Source organism: Pangasianodon hypophthalmus, chromosome 10, assembly GCF_027358585.1.
Source record: "Pangasianodon hypophthalmus isolate fPanHyp1 chromosome 10, fPanHyp1.pri, whole genome shotgun sequence".
Taxonomy (NCBI): Eukaryota; Metazoa; Chordata; class Actinopteri; order Siluriformes; family Pangasiidae; genus Pangasianodon; species Pangasianodon hypophthalmus.
The window spans coordinates 27,437,007-27,464,129 of NC_069719.1; the positions used below are offsets into that span (position 1 = coordinate 27,437,007).

Consider the following 27,123-nt stretch of genomic DNA (forward strand, 5'->3'; position numbering starts at 1 on the left):
ATATAATATATTGTTTTGTTTAATTAAACCTGTTTAAAGCTAGACTCTTAGTAATTTTTAATTTAGCCATAAATAAAAAAATTAATAAACAAGCATAATTTACGGTTTAGCCGTAGCATTTACAATTTTTGACCGCCTGCTACAGTGATACGTAAGAAACCTGAAAACTATGTGAGTAAAATTCAACTGAAGAAAAAAAACAATTCACTGAAGGGGAAAGGGCACAGAACATGAAAGACTTTTGCACCGATTTGATCAGTTTTATCACCAATTTTAACACATTTGCACCAATTTTATCTACGTGAGATTTGAATTCATGAGCCATGGTCTCATGAGCTGGTGCAATGCCAATTTTTTTCTCTGTTTGCTAGGATTTTCTTGTTAGCAACGTTGAAACCTTGAACAAATAAAGACAGAAGCAACCAGTTAATACGGAAATGCTGTTCCTTCCTAGGTTTTCCCAGATTATACTTTAATACTTTAGTCCTAATAAATAACAGTTATGTTAAACAGGGTTGGATGATATGACAAAAAATATCATCATGATTTTTCAAGACATTTCTGCGATACACTGTATGTATCACGATATATCAGAAATATAATTTGAAAAATCAATTTGATGATACTTTTAGAACTTGTATTGCCTACAGAAACTCTGAAATGGAGGAAAAAATTCAAACAGTAGAAGAAAACAAAATCACAATATCTGAGAAATGTGACATAATTGATCACAATACTAATATTATGTCACGATATCACCCAGCTCTAATGTTATCAGATTTTATACCAGCTATGGAAGAAAAATTCTGACCTCATGCATCACCTTGGCCTTAACCTTAACTTTTCATCTCAGCTGGATTTTGTCTTGGAAATGTGAAAATCCTGCAACTTTGTCAAAATATCATCAATATTCTATGATTCCCAGAAGAGCAGAAAAAAATGGTAGTAGCAAATAAAAAAGGAATGTGGAGAAGCTGCTTTTCTTGCCACGTCATTGTTGAGTAGATGATCCCGTTTCCGCGTGATGGATGGACCTTCTCATAGACGTGATTTTGTGCAGTGTAATGAAGTGGGCACGTCCCTGAGAGTCGGCACGCCGAGCTTCCGCTAGCTGTCACTCGCACTCTCGCAGCCTTCTCCCAGCATGCTCTTAATAATTCATCAGCTGCTCCTGAGGTGCCACTGAATCCTGCGTGTCCCCGTATGAAATATTGAACATGACTCTTTTCAAGCCACTGCGAGTTATGCAATCGCGCTCAGGGATTGCTGGCAACCTAAACCGCGTCCGTATGCAGTGAGCGTGCAGGAAGCAAGCATGTGAGAGTGCATGCTCCGATAAAAACCTGTCGGGTCTGGAGGTGTACTCGAGCTCAGTCTGGTTCTGGCTGCAGCTCTCAGCTCGCATCATGTCATCGTGCGCTCTCTGAAGTTCAGAGGGATGATGCAGTCTGAGTGACACTTCAAATCTGTGTCATAGCTTACTTCCCTGTCCTTCATCATACACAAGAACAATGTCTCACTTAGGACAATTTTTCACCATAAACTCCACCCTGAAATGTTTTTATAGTAAAATATTTGTGATGTGTTTAGCGATTCTCGTGCTAGTTTGTTACTTTGTGCTGTATTTGGTTATTATTATTAATAAATTGAGAGATCTGGATAAACGAAAGGACTAAACGTTTAAACATGGTAAGTGACGTTTTTATAACAAATGCGTCACAGTGTTGATGTGACGTGTCAGAAATTCAAACCAGACTCTAATGTAGGGTCAGAGCTACTACAGACAGTATAATACTGTCATTACGGTGTTTTGGGTTTATAAATGTTATGAGTAGTAACCCAGCAACGTATGACATCACTGTGAAAAGGGGTGGAGTTAGGAGCAACATCCAATCAAATCTCATTCCCTTAAAAATCCCTTTAACATCAACTTGTTCAGTGATAGAGCTTTTTGTAGTTCCTTTGTACTTTATTTACTTTAGATTTGCACTCGAAATTCTGTCTATTTTCACTTAGCTGAAAGTATTGGCACCCTCGGCTTTGTTTGCGTCACGTTGCCATTAACTGCAGGCCAACAAACTCACTGTGTCTCATGTTCAGTGTTATGGTTTGTAAAAACTGTAGGTTAAAGGGCTTTTGGTGAATTTTGAGTATTTTACTAATTCATCAGGAGGATAAATAACAAGCAGTGGATTAGTCAAATACTGCCGCTCATCAATGCCTGATACACAAACTGTCACATGTATAACACAGGAGTGACACACACACACACACACACACACACGTTTGATCTACAGTATTCTCTCATGGCCGTTGTTGTCGGAGGAGAAAGTGTGAAGTGATGAATATTTTTGTTTTTTGTCAGTTTAAAGCTGTTCAGTAGGAAAGTCTGCTATAGTTTTTGGAGAGTCATTGTTTTTCCCCCCGAGGTCATTCAGCTCAAAACGTCCCTCTCTCTCTCTCCCTCTCTCTCTCCACACACACACACACACACACACACACACACACTGCTGAACAGGCATTGTTAATATTGCATGACTCTGTCTGATTTGCTTCACTTGGACCACAAATCAACATGCAGTCAATTTACTTAATCTGCTGTAATCTCTCTCTCTCTCTCTCTCTCTCTCTCTCTCCTTCCTTTACTCTCTATCTCTCTGTCTCTCCCTCTGTCCTCTGTCTCTTTCTCCTTCCTTCTCTCTCTCTCTCTCTGTGCCTCTTTCTCTCTTTCTTCAATTTCCCTCCATCACTCCTCCATGTTTGTCGGTCTGTCTCTCTCACCTTTTCTCTCTCTCCCTGTCTCTTTCCTGATTCTCTCTCTCTTTCTGCTTCCTCCATTTCCCTCAATCTCTCCTCCCTGTCTCTCTCACCACCTCTCCCTTTCTGTCTCTCTGTCTCTCCTCCTATTTAACTCCATCTCTCCCTTATGTCTGTCTCTTGCTCTCTTTCTCTCTCCTTTCATTCTGCCTTTTTTACCCCCCTCTCCTACCTTCTGTCTCTCCCTGTCTGTCTCTCTTTCTCTCTCTCCATCCCCTTCTTTCTCTTTCCCTCTCTCTCTCTCTCTCTCCCCTGTCCCCCTCTGTGTCCCTTACTCTGTCTCTGTCTCTCTATACCTCATTATACCCCTCCCTCTCTCTCTCTCTCTCTCTCTCTCTCTCTCTCTCAGCTATAAGAGGAGTAAGACTGACTCGAGGATGAGGAGGCTGCAGATCAGCGTGTCCGAGGCGCTCTCTCTGTGTCAGATCAGTCTGTATGAAGTGGTGTTGTGGATTCGGAGCTCACTGTTGGTGAAGTGGATGAGTTACGCGCTCGGCTGTTTGCCCTTCGCACACTGAGGGGGTTAAAGGGGGTTAAAGACGGACCACTGCACTGACTCACTGCCTCTCTTCGCTCTCATAACTCTCATCACTCCATCCACATGCTACCGACATCGCACGGTGAGACGAGAACCTGGATCTACCGTGTAGAGTTGCAGAGTTAAATCCCAGAGTTATCGCTGTATGTCACAATCGGTTGGTTATAGGAGGAAAGAAAAGTTGCCACTAGTATGGACTTAAATACACAGTGAAAAGATTTTGGCACTGAAACGATATTCAGTAAGATGAAAAGTTGTATTTGAGTATGTAAAAAAAACACAAATGCCTTCAAATGCACAAATACTGTACCATCATTTAAATGTAGTTGAAAAATATTAGCAGGTGTAAATGAAATGTGCTGGCACTTTTAAATAGAAAAAAGAAATAGAAGAGTTCATGTGACTTACAAATGACTTGCGTATAAGATGGCTGCCCAATCAGATAGCAACTTTGAGTCATCCAATCAGGACAGCCTAACATTAGCTAGCTTGACACTGACGTCTAATGTTGTTAAGTAGCTAGCCTAGGTTTACAGAGTTAGCTGTAACATCATGGTATTATATTGTGCAGATGTTCACGAAAAAGCTAAATATCATGCTGCGTTAACTCCACACGTCCCGATTTAAACCTGAGCTCGGATTGCTGTTCACGTGGGTTTCCTGCGTCACGTTTTTTCCCATATATTCCAACCTAGGTTGCATATTCAGACCTGGCTAAGATTCTGGCTAACATTCACTATTACATAAATAAAGCAAGCTAGCTAATGTCGTTAGCCTCTGCTGTCCTGATTGGAAGAAGCTAGCTCGCTACCTGATCGCACAAGCTACAGGAAAGTCACGCAGAAGTGAAGACGACCTCTTGAGCTTTTCTTCATTTCATTTGCAGCTATTAATATTTTTTCTGCATATAATAATTTAATTTTTGTACACATTTGTGGATTTCAATGCATTTCTGTTTACATATTTGCACCTTAAATTGCATTTAGATTTTTTTTTCAAGTATTCAACTAAAAAAAAAATATTTCTGAAAGATTGTGAGTACAAAAAAGTGCTAAGTCTTTTCAGCACATATTTGATTCACCACACAAACCCTGCTTGTAACTCTTTTACGACTCATTTGAATTTAGTGAATTTGCAATCATGCGTCATCGCTCAGTGTCTTCATGAATATTTTTTTTCTTTATAGCAAGATGGATAAAAAAAAAAATGGACTGCTTTTAATATTGAATATGAACGAAGAAGCATCAGCTGTAACATGGAGCGTCTTCTCATCACGTGTTTATTCTTCAGGAAACACAAGCTCCTGTACAATGCTCTACTTACTCTGTAGTTTTTTTTTTCTTTTTAAATTTACAACGATTTTACAGTTCAGTCAATTTGCCAACATGCAACACGGTTATGGACGTCTGGACGTCTAATTGAATGAATTTAAAAAATGTAAAAAAAAAAAAAATGATGATGAAATGTGATCTCTTATTACATCACAACTTGTCTGAAATACCACACGATTTATTGATTTATTTTTGCTAACACACTTTTGCGATAGGTTGATGTCAGCTAGCTAGTTAAAGTGTTTGTTCAGGTCCCTGCGTGTAGGTACGAGCTGTTACTATAGAAACATTTAATGTAACTATAAATGGATAAAAAGTACAACATGCTGTTTAATAAATTAAAAAAAACTGTGGTGTAAGAGGAATAAAACAGTTCAGGACACCCTGTTATTGGAAAATAATCAGTTTTTGGGGTCTAACAGTGACTCGTCTTCATCACACCACCATGTCGTTGATTATTTTCCTAGAACTGCACAACATGGAGTGCTTTATTCCTTACTAATCCCTTGAAAAATTATATCAAATTTTTTTATTCTTAAAGTAAATGTTGCTGTAATATTTTTGACTTGTAGTATATATGTGTGGTATTCTAAGAATCTCAAAATTATTATTGTTTAATTATTGAATAATTATGATAATTAGAAATATATATTCTAATTATTATATCTGTAATATTTTTTTTCCTGTTTATAATTGTGATTGTTTACTGTATTTTGTGCCGTATCAGACAATTCCTTCATTCTTTCATTCCCCTGTTTTATATATATTTATATATGTATAAAATATGTTTTATATATATTTAATAATTTGTTTGTTCTATGTGTTGTATTCTATGCTGCAGTTATTTCAATTTAATAGGAGACTGCGAGTGAATAGCAATAAATTAAACATAACCAAATACGCTGAAGTGAGATAATCACACACTGACACTGACACCATCTTCCTCAAGCAAATCCTTTTTTTTTTTTTGCGAATATAATGGCACCCTTACGAAGTGCCGCTGGTCAGCAATTTATTGATGAGCCTGGCACGGACCTGAAGGCAGGTAGAGATCTATTAAACTCCTTCTCTCTGCTTCTGATGGGCTCCTCAGGTGAGAGCGCAGTGTTGGATCGTCCCAGCAGGTCTTCATGAAGAGCCCAAAGGCAGCGGCAGGCAGCCGAGCGACTCCAGCGAGTCTCTGAATCCCCAGAGCGCAGACAGACAGAGAGAGAGAGAGAGAGAGAGAGAGAGAGAGAGAGAGAGAGAATCTCCCAGCGGCCAGTGTCTGCGTGATGGACACACTTATCTGCTCAACAGGTTTCAGCACCAAATGGCTTTCCGTACAGGTGGGGCACCATGTTTTGGCCTCACAGCTGAAATGAAATTGCCGAGACATGGCTTCACGCTTCACAATAATGTGCCATTTAGCTGCCCGAAGAATAAATTCGAGCTGTTGCATTTCCAGGAAAGTGCTAGAACACTGGAACACAGGCAATTAATATTGTGCAGGGATGAAATGCAATCACACTGTCTGACTCCATAATTCCATGAGTACATTATTTTGCTTCCATTAATAAAAACATTATATTTGTTGTTGGTGTTGTAGATAATACATTACACACAGTGGCATTTCCAGGTATTCAGTGATTGGGGGAAGAATCATTGTATATCAGGGATAGATAAATCATTAATTCATTAATGACCCTGCTGGGAAAGTAAAAGGTAATAAATCACAGGTTTATATTAATGTGCTCGTTATAATATCTTACCGTTTCTATAGTAACAGCTCATTCACAGGGACTTGTACAGCGGATGGTCCTGCAGCTAATAATAAACAAATTGTTATTTTAAAAAAAAGTTTTTTATTTAAGGTAACTTTAAGTTTTCTGATATCTTCAGGACAGAGGAGCTTATGCTTTACGGTTTCTCGGTAACGTGACAAGTTGCGTTTTTTTATCTTTTATTTATCTGAAGAAAGGCTGGTGATGGAAGGACTGTTTCTAGCTGCTTTAACGTAAGTGAGAACAGGAACTAACATTGTATCGATGTTATTATGAATTTTATGAAGTTCTAATTTTACAATTGAATTTAATAAACAGTAACTGATTAGACACAGCAGATTTGAGAAAAAGAAAATGTTGTAATTAGGATGGCAAAATATGTTTTAAGAATCATATAATGTCTTTTAAACACAGAGAAAAATGTATATAGTAATATTTCAAGTTTATCCAAACGTACTACAAGTCTACTAATGTATAAGCATCCTGTATGTGTTTATAGTTTACTTTGGACATACTTCATGTCTAAGTACATTTGGTGAAGTACTTTAGATGCCAAGTGAACTATTAGTTTACTTTTTAGATGTATTAGTGTAGTAAAAAGCTAGTATAAAGCTATAAAACCTTGACTCTAGTCTACTGAATATTCACATGTATCAATATTCTGTGAAATAATTCATTGATTCATTGGGCCTCGGTAAGCAGAGCTGTGGGGCCAGACCCTGACCCGGATGAAAAACCCATCCATCTTGATCAAAAAGCCGAGACTGGCGCTGCCAAATGTAATCATGGAGGTAATGGGCCTGCAGGCTGGATGGCCACTGTGTGGGGTGACCATGACCACGGGTTTGGGCAAATATCCAACAATATGGACAAAACCGAACCTGCGTCCCTAACATACCTGAGGAAGTCGGCAAAAAAAAAAAAAAAATGGTAAGAGTCGTGTCAGAAAGTCTTTTTTTTTTAACATGATAAATTTATCGTAACTCGTGTCGTGTAGGTTGTATTCAGCACGTGTCGCGTATCATCTGGCCAGCTGTGCTTATCAGGAACATTATTCTAATCTTTAGCTGAAGGAAGAGAAAATGGCAGCTGAGTAAATTAAAATGCCACAATCAATTGCTCCTACATAGCAGAGCTTAATCTCTTCTCTTTCTTCCAGCCGGATGGAGAGGAAACGCACGAGCCTGATGCTACAGCTGACTTCAGCAAACTCTGGAAATGTGCTGCGTCTTCATTTGACGTGAAAGGTGCCCATTACGCCGTCAGCCTGTGACTCGTCCGTGCAGCACCAAAAATACACTTTATATAACACGAGCTAGCCAATCAGAGCTTCTAACACTCAGTTCAATTCAGTTTTTATTTGTACAGTGCTTCTAACAATAGACAGTGTCACAAAACAGCTTTACAGAAATCCGGATGTAGATTTAGATCATTAATGAGCAAATCAGAGCCGACAGATGCGAGGAAGACCCCCCTCAGACGACATTAGGAAGAAACCAACTCAAAAGAATAGGACTATACAGCTTGCATAAGTATTCACCCTTGAACTTTTCCACATTAGGTAGTGCTACAACCTGGAACTGAAATGAACTTATTTGGGATAATGTGTCATGAATTTACACAAAATAGCCCATAATATGAAATGGGGGTAAAAAAAAAAAAATCTATACACATATTTGGGAAAAAAATTTTTTTGTGATTACATAAACGTGAAACCCCTGAATTAGTTCAACAATGTTCTGGAGAACTATAAATCAGGGTTTGGTTATAAAAATATCCCAAACATCCCGCAGAAATCCATTATTTAAAAATGGAAAGAATATGGAACAACCGTGACTCTGCCTAGAGAAGCAACCAAGAGTTCAAAGGTAATTCTCAACATGGTGCTACCAGCACTATGCTTCACTGTGAGGATGGTGGTCTGTGTGTTACTAAGCCAACTTTGAGGAAAACACACAATTATGTTTATTTGACATGAATTTATGGTCATTTTATCATCATCGTAATATAGCCACTAAAATTTATATTGCAGTAATTAAACGAGAGAAAAACAGATAATGTTAATTTATAGTAAAGGTCTTACTCGTCATTTTATCAGTATTATTTTTAATTATATTAAAAAAGATTTGAGAAGAGGAAATGTTTTAAATCTATTATTAAAACATGGAAAGAATATGGAACAGCCATAACTAGAGGGGGCCGTCCAGCAGAATTCAGTGACCAAGTAACGAAGAGATTAGTCACAGAAACAACCAAGAGGCCAAGGGTAACTCTCAACTCTCATGACACTACCACCACCATGCTTCAATGTGAGCATTTTTTCCTTCTATTTTGTTTGCATTTATGATCTAGTGACCATGATCTATCTATTTTGTTTGCATATAATTAAGGCCAATTAAGTCCATTTCAGTTCTAGGTTATAGCCAACAAAATGTGGAAAAGTTCAAAGCTGGTTGAATACTTATGCAAGGCACTGTAATGTTTTTCTTTATTGAAAACAAGTTACGAGGTCACAATTTACCCCGAAGATACTTGAACAAAAAAAAAAAAAAATGGTTTTCTCATTTGTTTCTAAACAGTTTAGATTTTTGAAGTGTATACTGATAATGGCGTTGATGATGTTAACTTTTAAAGGTAGTGTAAATTCTAGTAATGATGTTTAGACATTTTTTTTATTTTGAAGATTAGGCTGAATTGAATCATCATAATAATATTGATTTCTGCAATATCAAAAACTGAGGTCATATTCAATATATCGTATGTTTTCGATGATTGTTGCTGTTGTTTTTCATAAATTACACCTTTCCTGAGATCATCAGCATATTTTAAATCTGTCCCATTCCCAATATATAGCAATATAATGCGGTGTAGGTCCCATTGAGCTGTGCGATGTGCAGACTGCAGAGGAACGTTCACTGCTCTCTGACATTTTGAGGTTAGAAAGCGGGAAACGCTGGTTTACTGAGCACAGCTCAGGATTTAAGTGGAAAAGCAGCCATGAAAGACATTTTTAATCTGCTAATGGAAAATCACATTACATTTTTTCCCCTTCAATTTTGCTCTTCTGTGAAGTAATATTATAGACTCCGGGCTCGAATGGAGGCGCTTTTTTATTTTTATTTTTCCCCTCGCTGTCCACATGTTTGAAATGTTAAAGCCTGGCATTGGAGACGGAGATTAGTTCTCTCCCAGTGAGTAAGTCTTCCATAGGATTATGTTCGTTTGTCCTTATGTAGCCTCGCTGGCCATCTTCATCAGCCATTATTCACCATTATTCACCACTGACGAGGTTAATGGGTATTAGCCGAGCTCGCTACAGACCGAGCGGTTCTGTAAGGTGTTTCAGAGAGAAGATGTAAAATGTTTTATTTAATGGACATGATGGTCGCTTTATGATCGCTGGTGATTGCATGATTGCAGAGCCATTTAGGCCAAGATTTTTTTTTAAGCATTTTCAACATTAAATAAAAAACCCATACATTTAAACATTAAAAACATGTTAACCCATCTCAATTTTAACAGTCTCAATTTTACCATTTTTCTTTGTTTTCTGCATTTTACTCTTAAATGAGTAACAGGGTTGAGCCTTTTAGCATACAAATAACAAATATACAAAATTATTTACTAGCATCCATCTTAATAGTGTGAGGACGTTAAGGACATGCTAATGATTTACTTAAAATTACTCTTTTTTTTAAATTCATAATTTACTTTCTGTCTATAATTTGCCAAAAGTCCAAAGTGGCAATTACATAGACCTTGTCTGTCTATATAATTGGAAATTATAAAAAAAAAAAAGAATGAGAGAGCATGCTTTCTTTCTTCCTTGGATCTTCAGGAAGCTTGTATTAAGCATCTTCAGGAATAAAACACTCAGAGTCATGCTGTTAGAGGAAAATAATCAATGACATCATGGTGTGATGAAGCAGAGTTACTGTTAGCACCTGGAATGTTGATTATTTTCCTATAACAGCATGTCAGGAAGTGTTTTCTTCCTCCTACATCACAGCAATTTGCCAACGATTATAATTTGTCATTTATTAAAGAACGACATGTCATAAATTTTACATTTATGATTAATGTTGTGGAATGTCCATGAAACTTGCTTATGTTATAGCAGCTATAAACAGTCATTCTTTCACCTGTCTCTATTTCTTTTCTCTCTTGAAGATAATAAGACAGAAAAACGCAGCTGGTCATGTTACCGATGAACCACAAACTGTGAACTCCCATCGTGGAAAACTCTGACACTGGAGACTCCTTCCATAAATGTTAAATAAACATCTCCATATCAATGATTCTACGTTTTCTTTGTTAGATAACAATAGCCTTCGATTATGTGGAGCGTCCACTGTGCAAGTCTCTGTGAACGAGCTGTTACTATAGAAACGATAATGATTTAAAATGAGCGCATTAATATAACCTACTGTCAGAGCTGCTGTTATAGAAAATCAACAGTTTTTTTTTTTCTGAGTTCAGACCTCCTTCAAAAGTTGTCCAGAACATTTGAAACAGAAAACCTCTGTTTATGTGTTTATAATGATCTGGAAACTGAGATCATTATCGATTTGTGCGAGCCGTAGTGGCAGTTAACTAATCACCCTCGGACTCGCTCCTCCATCAGCACGACGTCTCACAGCTCTCTCGCTATCGATAGGTGAAATCTCCCGAAGGATCTCACAGACAATGTATTTCATTTGACTGTAATTAATGCTTGTGCGTTTAGTTTACTCGGCTTTGCATAAGTAAGCTCTTCTTTAATTAGCGCACTCAGGACCGATCGATGGCGTGGCGCTGAGCCGGTCCTGAGATCAGGGAGACAGATACTGCGTTCTGTTCTGTCTCTTCTGATAATACTGTGTAGAAAAGAAAACCGTGCAGATGCTCCAGTATGACGAGCGAAGGCAGGCTTTGTAAATTGCGTCATTAGTGCTGGTGTGTGGTGTTTAAAACAACATCTGTGAAATGTAAGTGTCCTGATGGTTCAATTTTAGAAGATACAACAGATGTTCAAGTGATTCTTTGGGTTATTTCACAAGAAATAACTGTAGTGTTGCCAAGAAAAATTAAATAATAATTCACACACATATGGATGCAAAATAAATCCCACTTGTGCTCGAAATGAAACACAGCGCTGTTGGATTCTCGATTCCGATTGGTCAGAAGGTGTTGATTAATCTTCTATTACAGCAGCTTAGACAGCCATGCAGCAAGGAACATAACTGATAACTCATTTCACAGATGTTCCACAACATTACACGTAACTATAAATGGACAAAAAGTATGACGTGTCATTCTATAATAATTAATATATTGTAATCATTCCTGTGCTTTAAGAGGAATAAAACACTTCAGGATTCAGGTTATAGGAAAATAATCAACATCGGGGTAGTAACAGTGCCTCTACTTCATCACAACACCCTGGCGTTGATTATTTTCCCATAACAGCACATTCCTGTAGTGTTTTACTCCTTACATATTTCATCTGCGTTTATTCTCTTTTTTTGGAAAGCGCTGCATGTTTTATCCTCGCTGCTGGGAATCATCATATCCTCCTATAATTGAATTTCACACTTTTAAATAAATTAACTTCCCACTGCAACCAGAATAGACATGGGAACACCTCACACACACTCTCACTGTCTTTCTCTCTCTCTCTCTCTCTCTCTCTCTCACACACACACACACACACACACACACACACTGAATTTACTGATCTTTGATTATTTTTGGGTTCTCGCTATTCTATGCCCTTTCCTGTCCCTGTTTCCTGTTCTTTTTCTCTTCCCTTCTTTTCCATGTTTGCTGTGTGTCTGTGTGTGTGTGTGTGTGTGTGTGAGAGAGAAGACAGATTATGTACTACTACAACAAGGCACCAGAGATGAGCGTTTATTATTAGTGACATGAACTTTTGCACCACTAGCTAAAGAGATTCATTGATTCATTGATTCATTGATTCACTGATTCATTGATTTATTGATTCATTCTTTCCTTCATTTGTTCATTCATTCATCTTCAGTAAATGGTTTATCCTGATCAAGGTCGCAGTGGACCCAGAGCCTATTCTGGGAAAATTGGGCTATACATGTTATGTACAAACAAACAAACAAACAAACAATGAAAATTTGTTATGTTTATTCTCAGCATTGATTGGTTTTGATTTTGGGAATCATAGCACGTTGAAATTTAGAGGTATACTAGAAAAAAAATCCTTAAGGGTTCTTATCTTTCTAAAATGGTCCCACTTTCTAAAACACACTGTTCTACTTAGAACATTTAAGCGTTCCTCTAAAAGAGGACAAGCCAAAGAGGTTACTGAAGATTTCACAGAGGATCCTGAGCTTATCCCAGGAATGCTGGGTGGAAGGTGAGAATACAGTCTGGATGGGATGACAGCACATCGTAACACACACTCATTCACATTTTGGGGGAAGTTTATCTCAGTCAATCCTTCAATCATGTCCAATCAGGAGGTTGGAGGAAACGGAGAACACAGATGAAACTGAAGGAGAAGCATGCGAAACTCCAGGCAGAGCTGGACAGACTGAAGGACTAAAGCACCGCCGCATTGCTCTCTTTAATTAAATCCCATTAATGGGAGTTAAATCCCATTGCACCACTATCAGTAAGCAGTCAAACGGCATTGTGTGTAATGTAGGAAACCGTTAACCAAAGTGAAAATAGACCTAAACTAAAACTAAACTAACTAAACTAAAAACCTAGAGCAAGTCATTCAGGGTGGAGATTTCCTTTAAAGTTTGGAGATTTTTTTTTTTAAGCACCACACACATCATTCTCACAGCCACTAGTCCACTGGGAAAATGTCAGAAAAAGAATTCCTCGTTAATGAGAAATCTTCCAGTGCTTCACACCCTTCAGAAAAGTGCCTGGATTATGTGAACACTGTGACCCTGTTGCTCTTCATGTTCACAAGTTACTCTCTAGGGTGCGATCTCCACTCAGAGACACATCCATTAGCTCTCACGTTGCCACACAAGCAGTGTGTAATTTGTGTCTGTGTGGTGGGGGTTGGAGGGGGAGTATAGTTCCTTGTGGGACACAGTAACACGGTAACGTCACGTCCCTGAATGCTCCTGCCATCTCACACTTCAACTCCCAGAATCCTCAGCACATCACACAAAAAAAATTCACGGTTATTCTAATAGTGCAGGAATAGTACTAAGAAGAGTGTGGAGGTTTTTGTACAGTGAATTTTTGGCACCTCTTCATTTCCTTTGATTACACACTAAATCATCCGTAATTAAAATATACATCACACTCTGAACTGTTGATATTTCAGCCTAAACAAGATTCTACTCATCACCTGACTTCACCCCTTTTTTTAATATTCAGTTAACCTTCATGCAAGGATTTGATGTGAAGCTGTTTGTTTATAGAATTTCCTCAAAGGAAGCAGGAAGCGTCTGTGTATCTTCGCTCTAGAAGCTTCTCATTGATCCGTCCTGAAAGGTGGCGGAGCGATTTCCGGGTCACATGCCGAAGGTGGTAGGAATGAAGACACAAGAAGGCATCAGTTTGAGTTTTGGGAATCAGTCACCTGACCAGGTCACATGACTCCTATATCTGTTCACAGTGTCCTGATTACTAATGACACACACCTGTCTCCCATTCACAATCTCCCTGAAATAACTCACACTTTCACACCCACTTCAGAGAATCTAGCTCAAGCAGTCTTTTCTGTGTGAGTCCAAGAGTTTGTTCTCTGTTACTGTTTTTTTTAAGTTTTTTTTTTCGTTTTCCTTTTCTAAGACTAGTTAAGTCTGTTTGTAGATCAGTCAGCCTGGTTTTGACCACCATTTTGGATTTATCTGCTCGAATACCCCATGATTTTTAAAAGCCACCCTGCACTTCCATCCAGATCTCTGCTTCATACCTAACAGGTAATGATTTAAAATAAAGAGTACATTACATAAAAAAAATCATTAAATTCATGATTCGGTATCACTGATATATTACGTTTACAAATATGTATATAAAGTAACAGTAAAATACATCAAAAACATTTTAAACAACAATGTTCTAATGTTTTAATTCCTCAACATTTATTCACCCCTGTGAAATATTTGGAATATTGCACAAATCATGGCACGTTCTCTCATTTTTTTTCTTTTCCTTTCGAAGATGTTAACCGACGTGGTCACATTGGTAGTATAATCTATTACCTGTTCAAATTGTAGATTGAAATTAAGTTCATTTGAAAAAAAAAAATAGTAAATCGTTAGAATTGTCCTGACGCCATTAGCATGGATGCTAGTTAACCATATTTTGTGTATTTGCTAATTCTATTCTTTATGCTCTATTCTGGTGTTTCTTATGCAAGCGCCAGAAACAAGAAATTGTAAGAAAAAAGAAATTGTTCGAGTTAAATGGCACAACGGTTTGAGTTTGAGGTCTAAATGGCACAAAAGTCATGGAATCACTTGAATAAAATAGCTAGCTAACTAAAACTAACTAGCAAGTACACCTCATTAGCAAGCTAGGTAAGCTGTGATATGTGAGCTAGCTCATTTTAATCCTGTCTTCAATAGCATTCTTAAAGAACCATAAACATGAAGGAAATACTAGCTTGATAGTTTGCTTAGCCTTGTTTTTCATCAAATTTCCAAAAAATATGGGACCTCACAGGCTGTCTACCTAGCGAGTTAGCTTCGTAGCACATTTAAAACATTTTTTTTCGAAAATAATAAGTCTATATCTTATCTGTATCTCATCCCCATGTTTTCTTAACATTTTGTACTATGTTTCAGTTCTTTGTTAAGGATTTGTTATTATTAATGATGCCCTTTTCTCCTACAGTGTGTTTGCTGAACATTGTGACTGTTGTCATTTTCTGAGGTACGTCTCCAGCACCACTGGTCCTTATCGATTAAAAACCGAGAAGCTTGTAATGACTATTTCATCATATAAAGTCATCTAAACCTTCTTCCAATCATCAAAAGTTTGGTACTGGAAATAAGAAGTAATAACACGTTATAACGTCCAGTTCAGCAATCAAAACCAGCTAACGTTTGTCAAAATCATGACAGACTCTTTTATTCAAAGCGCACAACGCTTATGCATCTGTCATTTGTCCATTTGTGTAATTTGTGCTTTGACTGAATGATGCGTGGGGAAAAAAAACAGAAAAAATGATTAATGTAAGGAGTAACACACGACGGACCATGCGTTTATATGAAAATAATCCACGGAAGGGTGGTGTGTGTGGCATGATGTGAAGTGGAGGGATATTAGTACCCTGAAGTGGATTATTTTCATATAACCGCACAGTCTGGATTGTGTTATTCCGCTTATTCCACAGTGATTTGCCTACGATTACAGCGTTTAATTTATTAATGAACAACACGTCACACTTTTTAACAATTTATAGTTCGATTTAATGTTAAACTTTCCAGAGACAAGTTAGTTCCTGTTCTCACTTACGTTAGAACAGCGATAAACAGTTGTTCCCTCACCAGCCCCCCCTTTCTCTCTCTCTCTCTCTCTCTCTCTCTCTCTCTCAAAGTGTAAACTTTGCAAAGCCATGTGATTGTGATTGTTACAAAACACTGACACCCGAGACTCCTTTTGTAAATGTTAATTAAATGTCTCCTAACAAAAAAGTCACACATCAAAGATTATGTTTTTCTTCATTAAACATGTTTTTTTAACTCTGTTTATTATTAGTCTTAGATTCTGTGGATGTGGAGTCCTTGTGTATGAGCTGTTGCTATGGAAACAATAACGTATTAGAATGAGCGCATTGACATAAACATGTGGTTCGTGTTAAAGAACTGAGAATTCAACTGCTCTGTGATGTAAGGAGAAAGAAATCCACCTCTTTTTATACGTTTGGCTTCTCAGTCACTGACGATGACGTGATATGAATGCATCGGCCACTTCAAACTACCTGTTAGCAAAGAAGAAAATGTCGATGTGATGTGAACAAAAACTGAACCTTATTTTTATTTCTTCTTCTTGAAAGAGAGGAACAGCTTCTGGCCCATTCCCACCAAACCCTCAGCTGTAATATTTTAAAGTAAGATTATTTGAAAGGAAAAGTTGCAGGCTCTCATGCTGTTCGATGGACTAAATCCATCCAAGCGTTCATTTTCATTAAGTCTCACAGCGCATCAGATATCGTAATTACGGCCCATTATTACCACCGTAATGGAGCTGTCTGAGTTTTACAGAGAAAAATATCACATGAATGCAACCTTTATGCCACTTTCTGTGCCAAGTGTTGACAGTTTCATTTTCGTATTGATTTAACGTTAAAGCTCTCTTAGGCCTTTTGAGATCTGAAACTATAAAAGTGATGAAATGAAAATGAAAACAATAATAATAATAATAATAATAATAATAATAATAAGCTTTATTCGTTGAGCTTTTTCATGCACGTTGCTCAGATTGCTCAGTAGTGACAATTAAATGATAAAGTAATGTAATAGAATGCACAAGGTTAAAATAAAAGAAGGGAAAATATAAGTACAGAAATAAGCCTATAGGGTGATAAAATGTACAGAAATATAAGATAAAAATGAATTATTTAAAATATAGAGTAAACAGAAAATAATTTAATGTAAACAATTATAATTTTACAATTATTTATTTTAATTTAACAATACTCTACTACTGCTGCTGCTGCTACTATAACTACTATTACTACTCCTACCCTACTACTGGTACTACTCCTACTACTACTCCTACTACTACTGGTACTACTACTCCTACACTACTATTACTACTGGTACTACTACTCCTACTCCTACACTACTATTACTACTGGTACTAGTACTCCTACCCTACTACTACTGGTACTACTACTCCTACACTACTATTACTACTGGTACTACTACTCCTACTCCTACACTACTATTACTACTGGTACTACTACTCCTACTCCTACACTACTATTACTACTGGTACTAGTACTCCTACTCCTACCCTACTACTGGTACTACTATTACTCCTACCCTACTACTACTGGTACTACTACTCCTACACTACTATTACTACTGGTACTACTACTCCTACTCCTACACTACTATTACTACTGGTACTAGTACTCCTACTCCTACCCTACTACTACTGGTACTACTACTCCTACACTACTATTACTACTGGTACTACTACTCCTACTCCTACACTACTATTACTACTGGTACTAGTACTCCTACCCTACTACTACTGGTACTACTACTCCTACACTACTATTACTACTGGTACTACTACTCCTACTCCTACACTACTATTACTACTGGTACTAGTATTACTCCTACACTACTACTACTGGTACTACTACCACACCTACTACTACTGGTACTAGTACTACTACACCTACTACTACTGGTACTACTATTACTACTACACCTACTACTACTGGTACTAGTACTCCTACTCCTACACTACTACTACTGGTACTACTATTACTCCTACCCTACTACTACTGGCACTAGTACTCCTACCCTGCTACTACTGGTAGTACTATTACTATTACACCTACTACTGGTACTAGTACTCCTACTCTTACCCTACTACTGGTACTACTGCCACTAGTACTACTGCTGCTGCTATTCCTACTACTCTTACTACTCCTACCCTACTACTACTAATAATAATCTAAAAATAAAAAGAAACTATAAATATGAAAAGACATTAGGTACTTTCAATTAAATGTTAATGTTAATTAAATGCCAAATTAAATGTTATGTTTTAAAATGCTTTATAAAGTATATTAAAATATATTTAAAAGTGAAAATATGAGCACACAAATACCCACAAGGAGATAAAAAATACAATTATAGAATACTGTAAAATGAAATGTATTATAATAATAATAATAATAATAAAATTGAAATAAGATATAACTATGAATACTGAAGTCGAGGAAGTGCCTTCAATTAATTGCCAAATAAATAAAAGTAATAAAGGAAATGCTGCTCATCAGTCTTATGGAAAAGCCTGTGGTGTCTCCAGCTCTCGTGTTTCTTTCTCCTCGTCTCAGCACTGAGATGTATTTCCATCAGGTCTTTTTCCTGCACACTGTTGTCATGCATTATTGATGTGGATCTTCCTCCTGGATGTCAGGACACTCTCTTCTCTGGGCATGGCGGCTCTGTGAGGCTTGTTTTTCCTCAGCTGATACACGTTTACAACAAGTTAACAACTCTCTTCCTCTCTCCAGTCCTAGCTAGTGTCAGCTAATGAACTAGCTTAGCTTGCTCTGTAGATTCGATTTATTATGAGCACGAATACAGGTGAATAAAGACCAGTGGAGCTCTGGTGATGAGGAGGCTGTATGATAAAGCATTCGAATGAATGCGTTAATATTAATATAAACCTGTTTGCAGTTGCATGACTGTCAGAGCTGATGTTGTAGAAAATGAATCAACACCAAATATCATTTCTGACCAAATGTCCAATCAGAATCCAGAATTCAACAGCGCTGTGGTATCATTTCTATTTATAAGCCATTGCATTTATTTCCAGCATGTTTAAGGTGTTTTTGAGGGTTGTACTGGTGAGCAACGTCAGGTTAAACAATCTGTTTGATCGTTGCTCAGCGATAATTGCGTCTCATTTGCATAAAGTTGAACACTTCTTGAACAGTGGAGCAATACAGTAAAAAAAAAAATTTACAGTTACTTCATGTTCACAAACGTTTTGGTTGATTCATGTTCCATGTCTCTGGGCTTGCAGTGTTAGCCTTCGCTTTATTTGTTAGCAAACAACAAAAGAGTTTTTAGTCATCTTGTTAGCGCACTTTGGAAAAAACACAACTGCAGACAATTACACTAACACTTTGCTAACATGATTGGTAGAAAATTCTGTTTGCATCCCAGGCTTGTTGGTCCTGTCTCTAAAAGAATAGATTACACAGGAATGGATTTAGAGCTTCATTTACAAACACTCTGACTGAATAATTCATGAAAACATTTTGCAAAAAAAATCCATGTTTTACATTAGCGTTTATTGAAAGAGTTCAAGAAGTGCCATTAGACGTCAGTTATTAGAGATTTTGCAGTAAACAACAGTTTTGTGTTCTTTTCTCTGTGCAGTGAAATGTGCAGACATTCACGTTTGGTAATCAGAAAACACTGGATTATTCCTTTAATAAAACGGAGTAAAAATTTGTAATAAAATTTGCTTTTTGCTTTTTAATTTTGCTTACGAATATTGTAAAAGAAGATAAGTGAGAATGTAAAATCTAAGAAAGATAATCTTGAATATAAAGAGTGTATGGTTTGTACTGTTGATTGAGGTGTGTGTGTGTGTGTTGGAGGGAATTATCTTTGTGTCATGGTGGGGACCAAATGTCCCCAGAAGGATAGGAATATTTCCCCATTTTGACCTTATGGGGACACAAGAGGTCCCCACCAGGAAAACTGCTTCTTCTTTTTTTTTTTTTTCTCCAATTTATTTAAAAAAAAAGAGCTTAAATGTTTCCTTTTGGTTACTGAGGTCAAGGTTAGGGTTTGAGGTTGAGGTGTAGCATAGCGTTCATTAGCAGCCATAATAATTATGTCACTGAAACGTCTTCACAAGGATAGTAAAACCAATGTGTGTGTCTTTGAGACCTACAGCCGGGTGATAAAATGGTCTCTCAGGTTGAGTAGCCTGTAGTCATGGTTGCCTGAAAGTTGTATTGTCTCTCTCTCTCTCTTTCTCGTACAAACACACACTCACTGAGCCATTGACTCCTATGGGAGCAGTAAATCCTGAGCAAACAAAGTGCATTAAACACTCGGACTTAACAACTGGGCAAACAGCATGTAGATGAGCCGAGCGGCCGGTGTGTGTAAACAGCCGATCCACATTATTTACTCTCCATCATTTCCTGCAGGAGTGAACGCCCTCTGGAGCGTAACTTTTAATAAATATAAAAATATAATAAAGTCAGATTTGTAATACGTGATACCAAGAGTCCAAAATTATACAGTAGGGAAAAGAATGAATAATTCTGCTCATCAATTTCCAAATCCAGGATAAAAACCATGTTTTTCTTTTTGCATTCTTGTTTTTAATTAAGAAACTAGTGTACGAATTTGCTTATTTTAATTGTTTCTTAATCAAGCTAATCTAAAACGTAAACACTGTAAGTAAGGAGATGAGTAGAAAGTAAGTCAAGTAAAAAAGTAAGTAGATAAGTAGTAGGTAAACGAGTAAAAAAAAAAAAAAAGTAAAATGTGTACAAGTCCCTGTGTTTCTAGTCACTATAGAAATGGTGACAAGGGCATTAAGCGCTTTCTGACCAATCAGAATCCAGAACTCCACAGCACTTTTTGATTTGTAGCCCAAGACTCTGATATCCTGCACACCGCCTTAGACTTGGGAAGCGTTTCTCGCTCGGAATCTATGTACGCAGACATGATGTTTGTATGTGGGATGGTGTATTGTCATGCTGAGCTCCTGCATGAACGAGGCACGACTGTGTTTGTCGCTGGAGCGATAAAGACAAGCGCTGACTCCGAGTCAGCATCGTGAGCAGTGAGATGAAAAACAATCTGCTTTTTCTTGTGTGGGCGGCTCGTTCACATGAAACATGCTGCATCAATCATTGTGTCCTCTCTGTGTGTGTGTGTGTGTGCATGTGTGTGTGTTTTTCTGTAAGGAGATTTAATTAGGGATTCATTTCCTGAAGCCACACGTCACCGTGACATTTCTTGCGGCGGCTCTGTGACTTGCGACCATATTCCCGGGTTAAAAGGTGGATCTCTGGGCTGAAGCTGTACGGCTCTAAGTGACAGTGTGTTGCACGGGAAAGGAGGCGATAGTCAACCATTAAAGGTCATACGATGCACTGAAAAAAGCTATCAACATGTTTAGTCAATGGTTTGTGTTCCTGAAACATTAGTGCATTAGGAACTGTTCTGTGTGATTGCAGCCAATTATAGTGATATGTAAGGAGTAACACACGACAAAACATGTGGCCGTGTGAAAATAATCCACGCAGGGGTGGTGTGATGCAGCACAACACGAAGCGGAGTGCCGTTACCACCCTGAAGTGCATTATTTTCATATAACTGCACGATCTTAAGTGCGTTATTCTGCTTATACCACAGCAATTTGCCAAATATTACAATGTTTAATTTAGTTGTAAATGACATGTCATGCGTTTTAACAGTTTATAGTCAGATTTAATGTTGTGAAACAACCGAGAGACATGTTAGTTCCTGTTCTCACTTATGTCATAAAGACTTTCCTGTGCTGGGAAACTTTGTAAAGCACCATGACAGTTACAAAGCACTGATACTCGAGACTTCTTCCATTAACTTCGCTCCTTCTAACAAAAAAATGCCACCACTTTAATGATTAGATGGTTATCTTTGTTAAACAACAACACATTTTTTAAACCATGTTATTAGTCCTAGATTATGTGGACAGTCTGCCTTACAAGTCCCTGTGTATGAGCTACAGAAACAATACTGTATTACAGCATGTGCATTAACATTAACCTGCTGTTATACAAAAACAATAAACGCCTTCTGACCAATCAGATTTCAGAATCCAAACCGTCTGTGGAATAAGTACAGAATAAATCACTCTGTTTCATGCTGTTATAGGAAAATAATCAGTGAAAGGGTGATGTGAGGAAGCAGTAATTACCCTGGGGTTCATTATTTTCCTATAACGGTACGTTCAGAAGAATTTTATTCCTCTCATACCAGAGCAATTTGCCAACAGTTAGTTTTTTTTTTTTTTTTTTTTTTGGAAACACACAAAGTTTTGTTTTACAATTAAATGTTGTAATAATTCACACACTGCAAACCATACTATGAGATACAAATAAAAATACAAAGTGTGAAACCATGTCAGGTTATCATATCTTTAAAAAAAAAAAAAGAAATATATATATATAAATTTTAAAGATATGTATATAAAGATATATATATATATATATATATATAATGATGCCTGCTTTATGTTGTGTTCTCTTGGCCACTTATGGAGGTTATTGATGATAACCATCTTAAATGATTGTGCATAATTAATATTAATCCAAATTGAATGCAAATACAAGATGGCGGCTTTACAAGTGGAAGGTTTTCTCCATTTTTTTTCTTTTTAAATTGGCGTATATGGCATCCCCTTGCATCCCTTCTCAAATTGAGCCCTGTGCATGTGGCATATGGTACCTGGCACAACTCCTGTTACTGCCCACAGATATTTAATTACTGTACATCACACCAGGGCACTGCAGCAACATTTGCTTTTTCATTAATGATTAAACATCATGGCTGGATGAGTGTGTTTATACCCTTTACTCGAGTCCCAATATTCAATGTGTTTAGGTAAGTAATGTCTTTTAGGTAGGTAGCAGGTATGTAATGTCTGTTTTTTTAGGTAGGTAGCAGGTATGTAATGTCTGTTTTATAAGGTAGGTAGCAGGAGAACTGCATCTATAAGTTCTTTTCAGCTTGAAAATTAATAGCCATGTTCAAGACTGAGCCAATGAAGGCTCTAAAAGATGGCATTGTAATTATTGCAATTAGCGTGAAGGTAGGAGGACAGATAGAACAGGAAAGAGAAACCAGAGAAGCCCAGCAGCTGTGGAACACTGCCACACACACACACACACTGTTACATACACAAACTGTTACATACACACACATACTCCACCCTTTCATTTCTGCCATAACATCTCTAGGATCCTGTTTGCACTTGGTCATTATATGTATTTTGAGTATCAGGATTGTATAGATATGAGTCATATAAAGGCGCAGGTGGAAATACATCCAATTATAGCTTTTAAATACGATTAAATCACTCGACGTTCACGCATCTTGTATTTAGAAAATATCTGGATGAGATTTTATCCACATTCGTTTACACTTGGTTAGCCAAATTTTAATTGAATTGCTGTATCTTGTGTTAATGTGCAAATCAGCTCATTACGTTCAACCAATAACTTTGTGTTTCTCCTTTTTTATGTGTTTTAAGCAAACGATGTTTGCTACATCAAAAAAAGTGGTTCTAATGTCTTTAATGTTTGGTGATGTAATGTCTTGTGAAGGGTTTGGGTTATGATGCATTGTTAGTTTTTTAGTTATGATGTATTCTGAGGGGTTTGGTTATGAAGGAGGTTTTTTTGGTTATGATGTAATGTAATAGGAGGGGTTTGGGTTATGATGAAATGTAATGGGAGGGGTTTGGTTATGATATAATGTTTGGTTATGATATAATGGTTATGCTATAATGTTATGATATAATGTCTTGGAAAAGGTTTGGGTTATGATGTAATAGGAGGGGTTTGGTTATGATGTAATAGGAGGGGTTGGGGTTATGATGTAATGTTAATAGGAGGGGTTTGGGTTATGATATAATGTCTTGGTAAAGGTTTGGGTTATGATGTAATAGGAGGAGTTTGGGTTATGATGTAATGTAATAGGAGGGGTTGGGGTTATGATGTAATGTAATAGGAGGGGTTTGGGTTATGATGTAATGCATTGTGAGGGGTTTGGATTATGATGTTATGTAATAGGAGGGGTTGGGGTTATGATGTAATGTAATAGGAGGGGTTTGGGTTATGATGTAATGCATTGTGAGGGGTTTGGTTATGATGTAATGTAATAGGAGGGGTTTGGGTTATGATGTAATGCATTGTGAGGGGTTTGGGTTATGATGTAATGCATTGTGAGGGGTTTGGGTTATGATGTAATGCATTGTGAGGGGTTTGGGTTATGATGTAATGCATTGTGAGGGGTTTGGTTATGATGTCATGTGACGTATTGGAAGGCTTTTTGATTATGACCTATTGCCAAGTAATATTTTAGGATTGGGTTTTTGTTATGAATTATTGAACACTTTGGTTATGACACAGTTATGATGTAAAGTATTGGCAAGGTTTTCAATATGTATTACAAGGACTTCTATAACATTTGGGTAATAAAATGTCTTAATTAAAGTGTCCCTGACCTCCTGCAGACATTTGAGATTGGATTTAAATACGTTTTAAATGCACCTTGAATGCATTTCCACTCTGCCCTGGTTCTGGGATAAAGCTGATACTTAAAATGCAAAAGACTGCAAATTTAGGCTTAGAATCATTTTAGCTAGATATTATATAATTTATTTGTTGATGTGCAACAACTGTGATGCACCAACCCTTCTTTTTGAAGTAAAACAACTAAAAATAAAAATCTCAGCACACTGCAAATGTTTTTGGCTAAAATTTTATCAGGATATAAAATGCATAATCTGATCAAGTGTAAATGTGGTCAAGAAACAGGTCTGACATTTTTTAAGGATTCTTGAAGCAAAGAAGGAAGAGCATTTGCATTAGCGGTCTCGCTGTCCTTTTTGCAGGCTGTGTGCGGGCGAATTGTGCCTGACAGCAGGAAAATCTGGAGTGATATAATCTCAGCAGAATGGCTAGAGGAAATTTAATGGGAGACGGAGCAATCTGGTGGAAAGACATGTCTAGTGGAATGCACTCATGATGACAGTGTGACCGTCGAGGTAATGAGCTACTTAGACATTAAGGAAATGAAGCTTTGATAATGCGCCTATTCTGAGAAAACCATGAACAGCACATAGCACATGCTTATAGAGGGAAAGAGAGAGAGAGAGAGTGTGTGTGTGTGTGTGTGTGTGTGTGTGTGTGTGCTGGGTAACTGATACTATAATTTTTTTTTAGAAAAACTTTACAATTTATCTTCGTATCTTCAAGATATGTGCAGATACTTTATGCCAGGTAGCACATACTGAGAGAATGGTTTCCTTTTCTCGTAGCAGAATAAATTTCAAAAAGACTTTTTTTTTCAAACAAATTCTTTAAAAAAAAAAATTATTTAAATATGGAAATGATGTAATGGGCCAAATGTGATAATTTGAATGTCATAAAAATCCTGTTTTCAACTTTATTTATTTTTTATTGTTAATATATTTGGGAATTTTATGTTTGTTAAAAAAACACCCAATACTCAGATCTTCACATTTTTATTTCTATTTATTATTTAATATAAGTAAAGTTTTTGTACATAAGTTTTTTGTATATATTTATATTGTCATGAGCAAATCTTATTTTATCATACTATCTAATGCAATAATTAAAAAACGACTATTCACACATATGACAAGTGCATATTTTCCATAATTTTATAGCTATAATGTCACCTAAAGTTAAAACTACTAAAAGAATTCTGTCAAAGTCTGCCTTTACAGCCTATGTACATGTGTGTGAAATGACGTGGAGCTTTTGAAGGCTGAAAATGGTTTTCTGTATGGAAAACAGGTCATAAACATATGGGAAAATTGCCCAAGAACATAAAATTGTGAATCGTTATGTAATGTAATGTAAGGAAACGTCTGTGCAATGAAATGAAGGAAATGCACTCTTCAGAACTGTCTGATGCAATACGTAGAGATATAACCACTGTTAACTGTTATATTTACCTAAAAATGTAAAATTACACCAAACTCTGCATAATGATGAGAAGAGTGATTGAGGAACTGTAAAATTTGGAGAACTCTGAGAACCTGGGCTGGAGGTCTGAGAGGCTTCTGTAGGGTGACTTCACAGTACAAAGCCACTTCCTCCATTAAAGACCCTGGGGTAGGAGTTGTGAGTAGAGGGTGAGGTGATGGGTGCCAAAACTTTATCACAAGTAGGGAAAGAGGGAGATTGGAATTTATGGAACATGAACTAGGAAGAAGGTGGAGCTTCAGGTGTGGTCTTTTTCCAGACTTAAGTTATTTGCTTTATGCTAGGTGTAGTTCAAAAATTAAAATTTTAACAAATAGTAAATCTATAGATAATAAGTAAATGTATCGAGAGCAATTTTTAAATATATATAACTTTATCACACAACAAAGCTACATACATCACTGGAAAGCATATGTTCTCCTAGCTTTTATGATTCTATGCTTTCTGTGCCCGAGTTACACGGTTAATGAGTTATAAAATGTAGAAAATAAGGTGAAATTATCTCCATAACTTCTGCTTGTTATCCTCTAAAGGTTAAACTGAAAAGCGACATGGCATCCAGCAGAATATTATCATCTATCCCTGTTGATTTTAGTCCATGCATGGCTGGGAATTGCAGAAATGTTGTCCACCCACTAAAGAATTAAAAAACAAATTGCATTTCAACGTGATAATGATGGCTATAATGTCAAACTCGACATTGGTCATGACAGAAAACAAAGAATCTCATTGCTGTAATTCCCAAATCCCTCCAGATTGAAGAGGAACAAGGCGAGGAATTTGTTTAGTGTGGTTAAAGCCGATGTTTTCCCTCCATTCATGTGCACTTATTCACCGCTGCTGCTTCTGACACTCGCGGGACTGAGATGTAAATGAACTGTGATTGCACACTGCTGCTGTGCTCCCGCTGTGGTATCCAAGCCTACTCGCTTGCACTAGCCCGGTGCTAAATCTCAGTTAGCGCTCTGTGTGACTTCACACCCATGGAAAAGGAAGATTATTACCATTTTCTGCAAAAGTAGCAGGTTTGCCTCGTCTTGTGAAGTGAAATGATCAGGGCTTGAAATTAACCTGAGAGATCACCTGTTACTGTGTAATACATCGCCTGTTACTGTCCATATTTGGTAGCCAGCCACATTTTTACTAGATAAAACCACCATTTTGCCAGCTGAAATGCATCTGTATGCTTCTTACATTTGTTAGATACAAACAAATCATATAGGTATGTATTTGTGTGAACAGAAAACA

General features: G+C 37.1%; 2 protein-coding genes across 3 annotated transcripts in view; both read left to right on the forward strand.

Annotated features, from left to right (window-relative positions):
* adck1 (aarF domain containing kinase 1) overlaps positions 1 to 6,809 on the forward strand; it is a 122,879-nt gene extending 116,070 nt beyond the window's left edge. For both annotated transcript variants that reach the window (XM_026926030.3, XM_026926031.3), the window contains exon 11: positions 3,167 to 6,809. In XM_026926030.3, coding sequence (XP_026781831.3) covers positions 3,167 to 3,335 — 169 coding nt within the window. In that variant the 3' untranslated portion in view covers positions 3,336 to 6,809. The remainder of the gene's footprint in view (positions 1 to 3,166) is intronic.
* Positions 6,810 to 14,196: 7,387 nt separating this feature from the next.
* Positions 14,197 to 27,123, forward strand: part of nrxn3a (neurexin 3a) — a 332,397-nt gene continuing 319,470 nt past the window's right edge. Inside the window, exons 1-2 of the mRNA XM_053237577.1 lie at positions 14,197 to 14,350; positions 15,267 to 15,305. The gene's annotated coding sequence lies outside the window, so the exon portion shown is untranslated. The remainder of the gene's footprint in view (positions 14,351 to 15,266; positions 15,306 to 27,123) is intronic.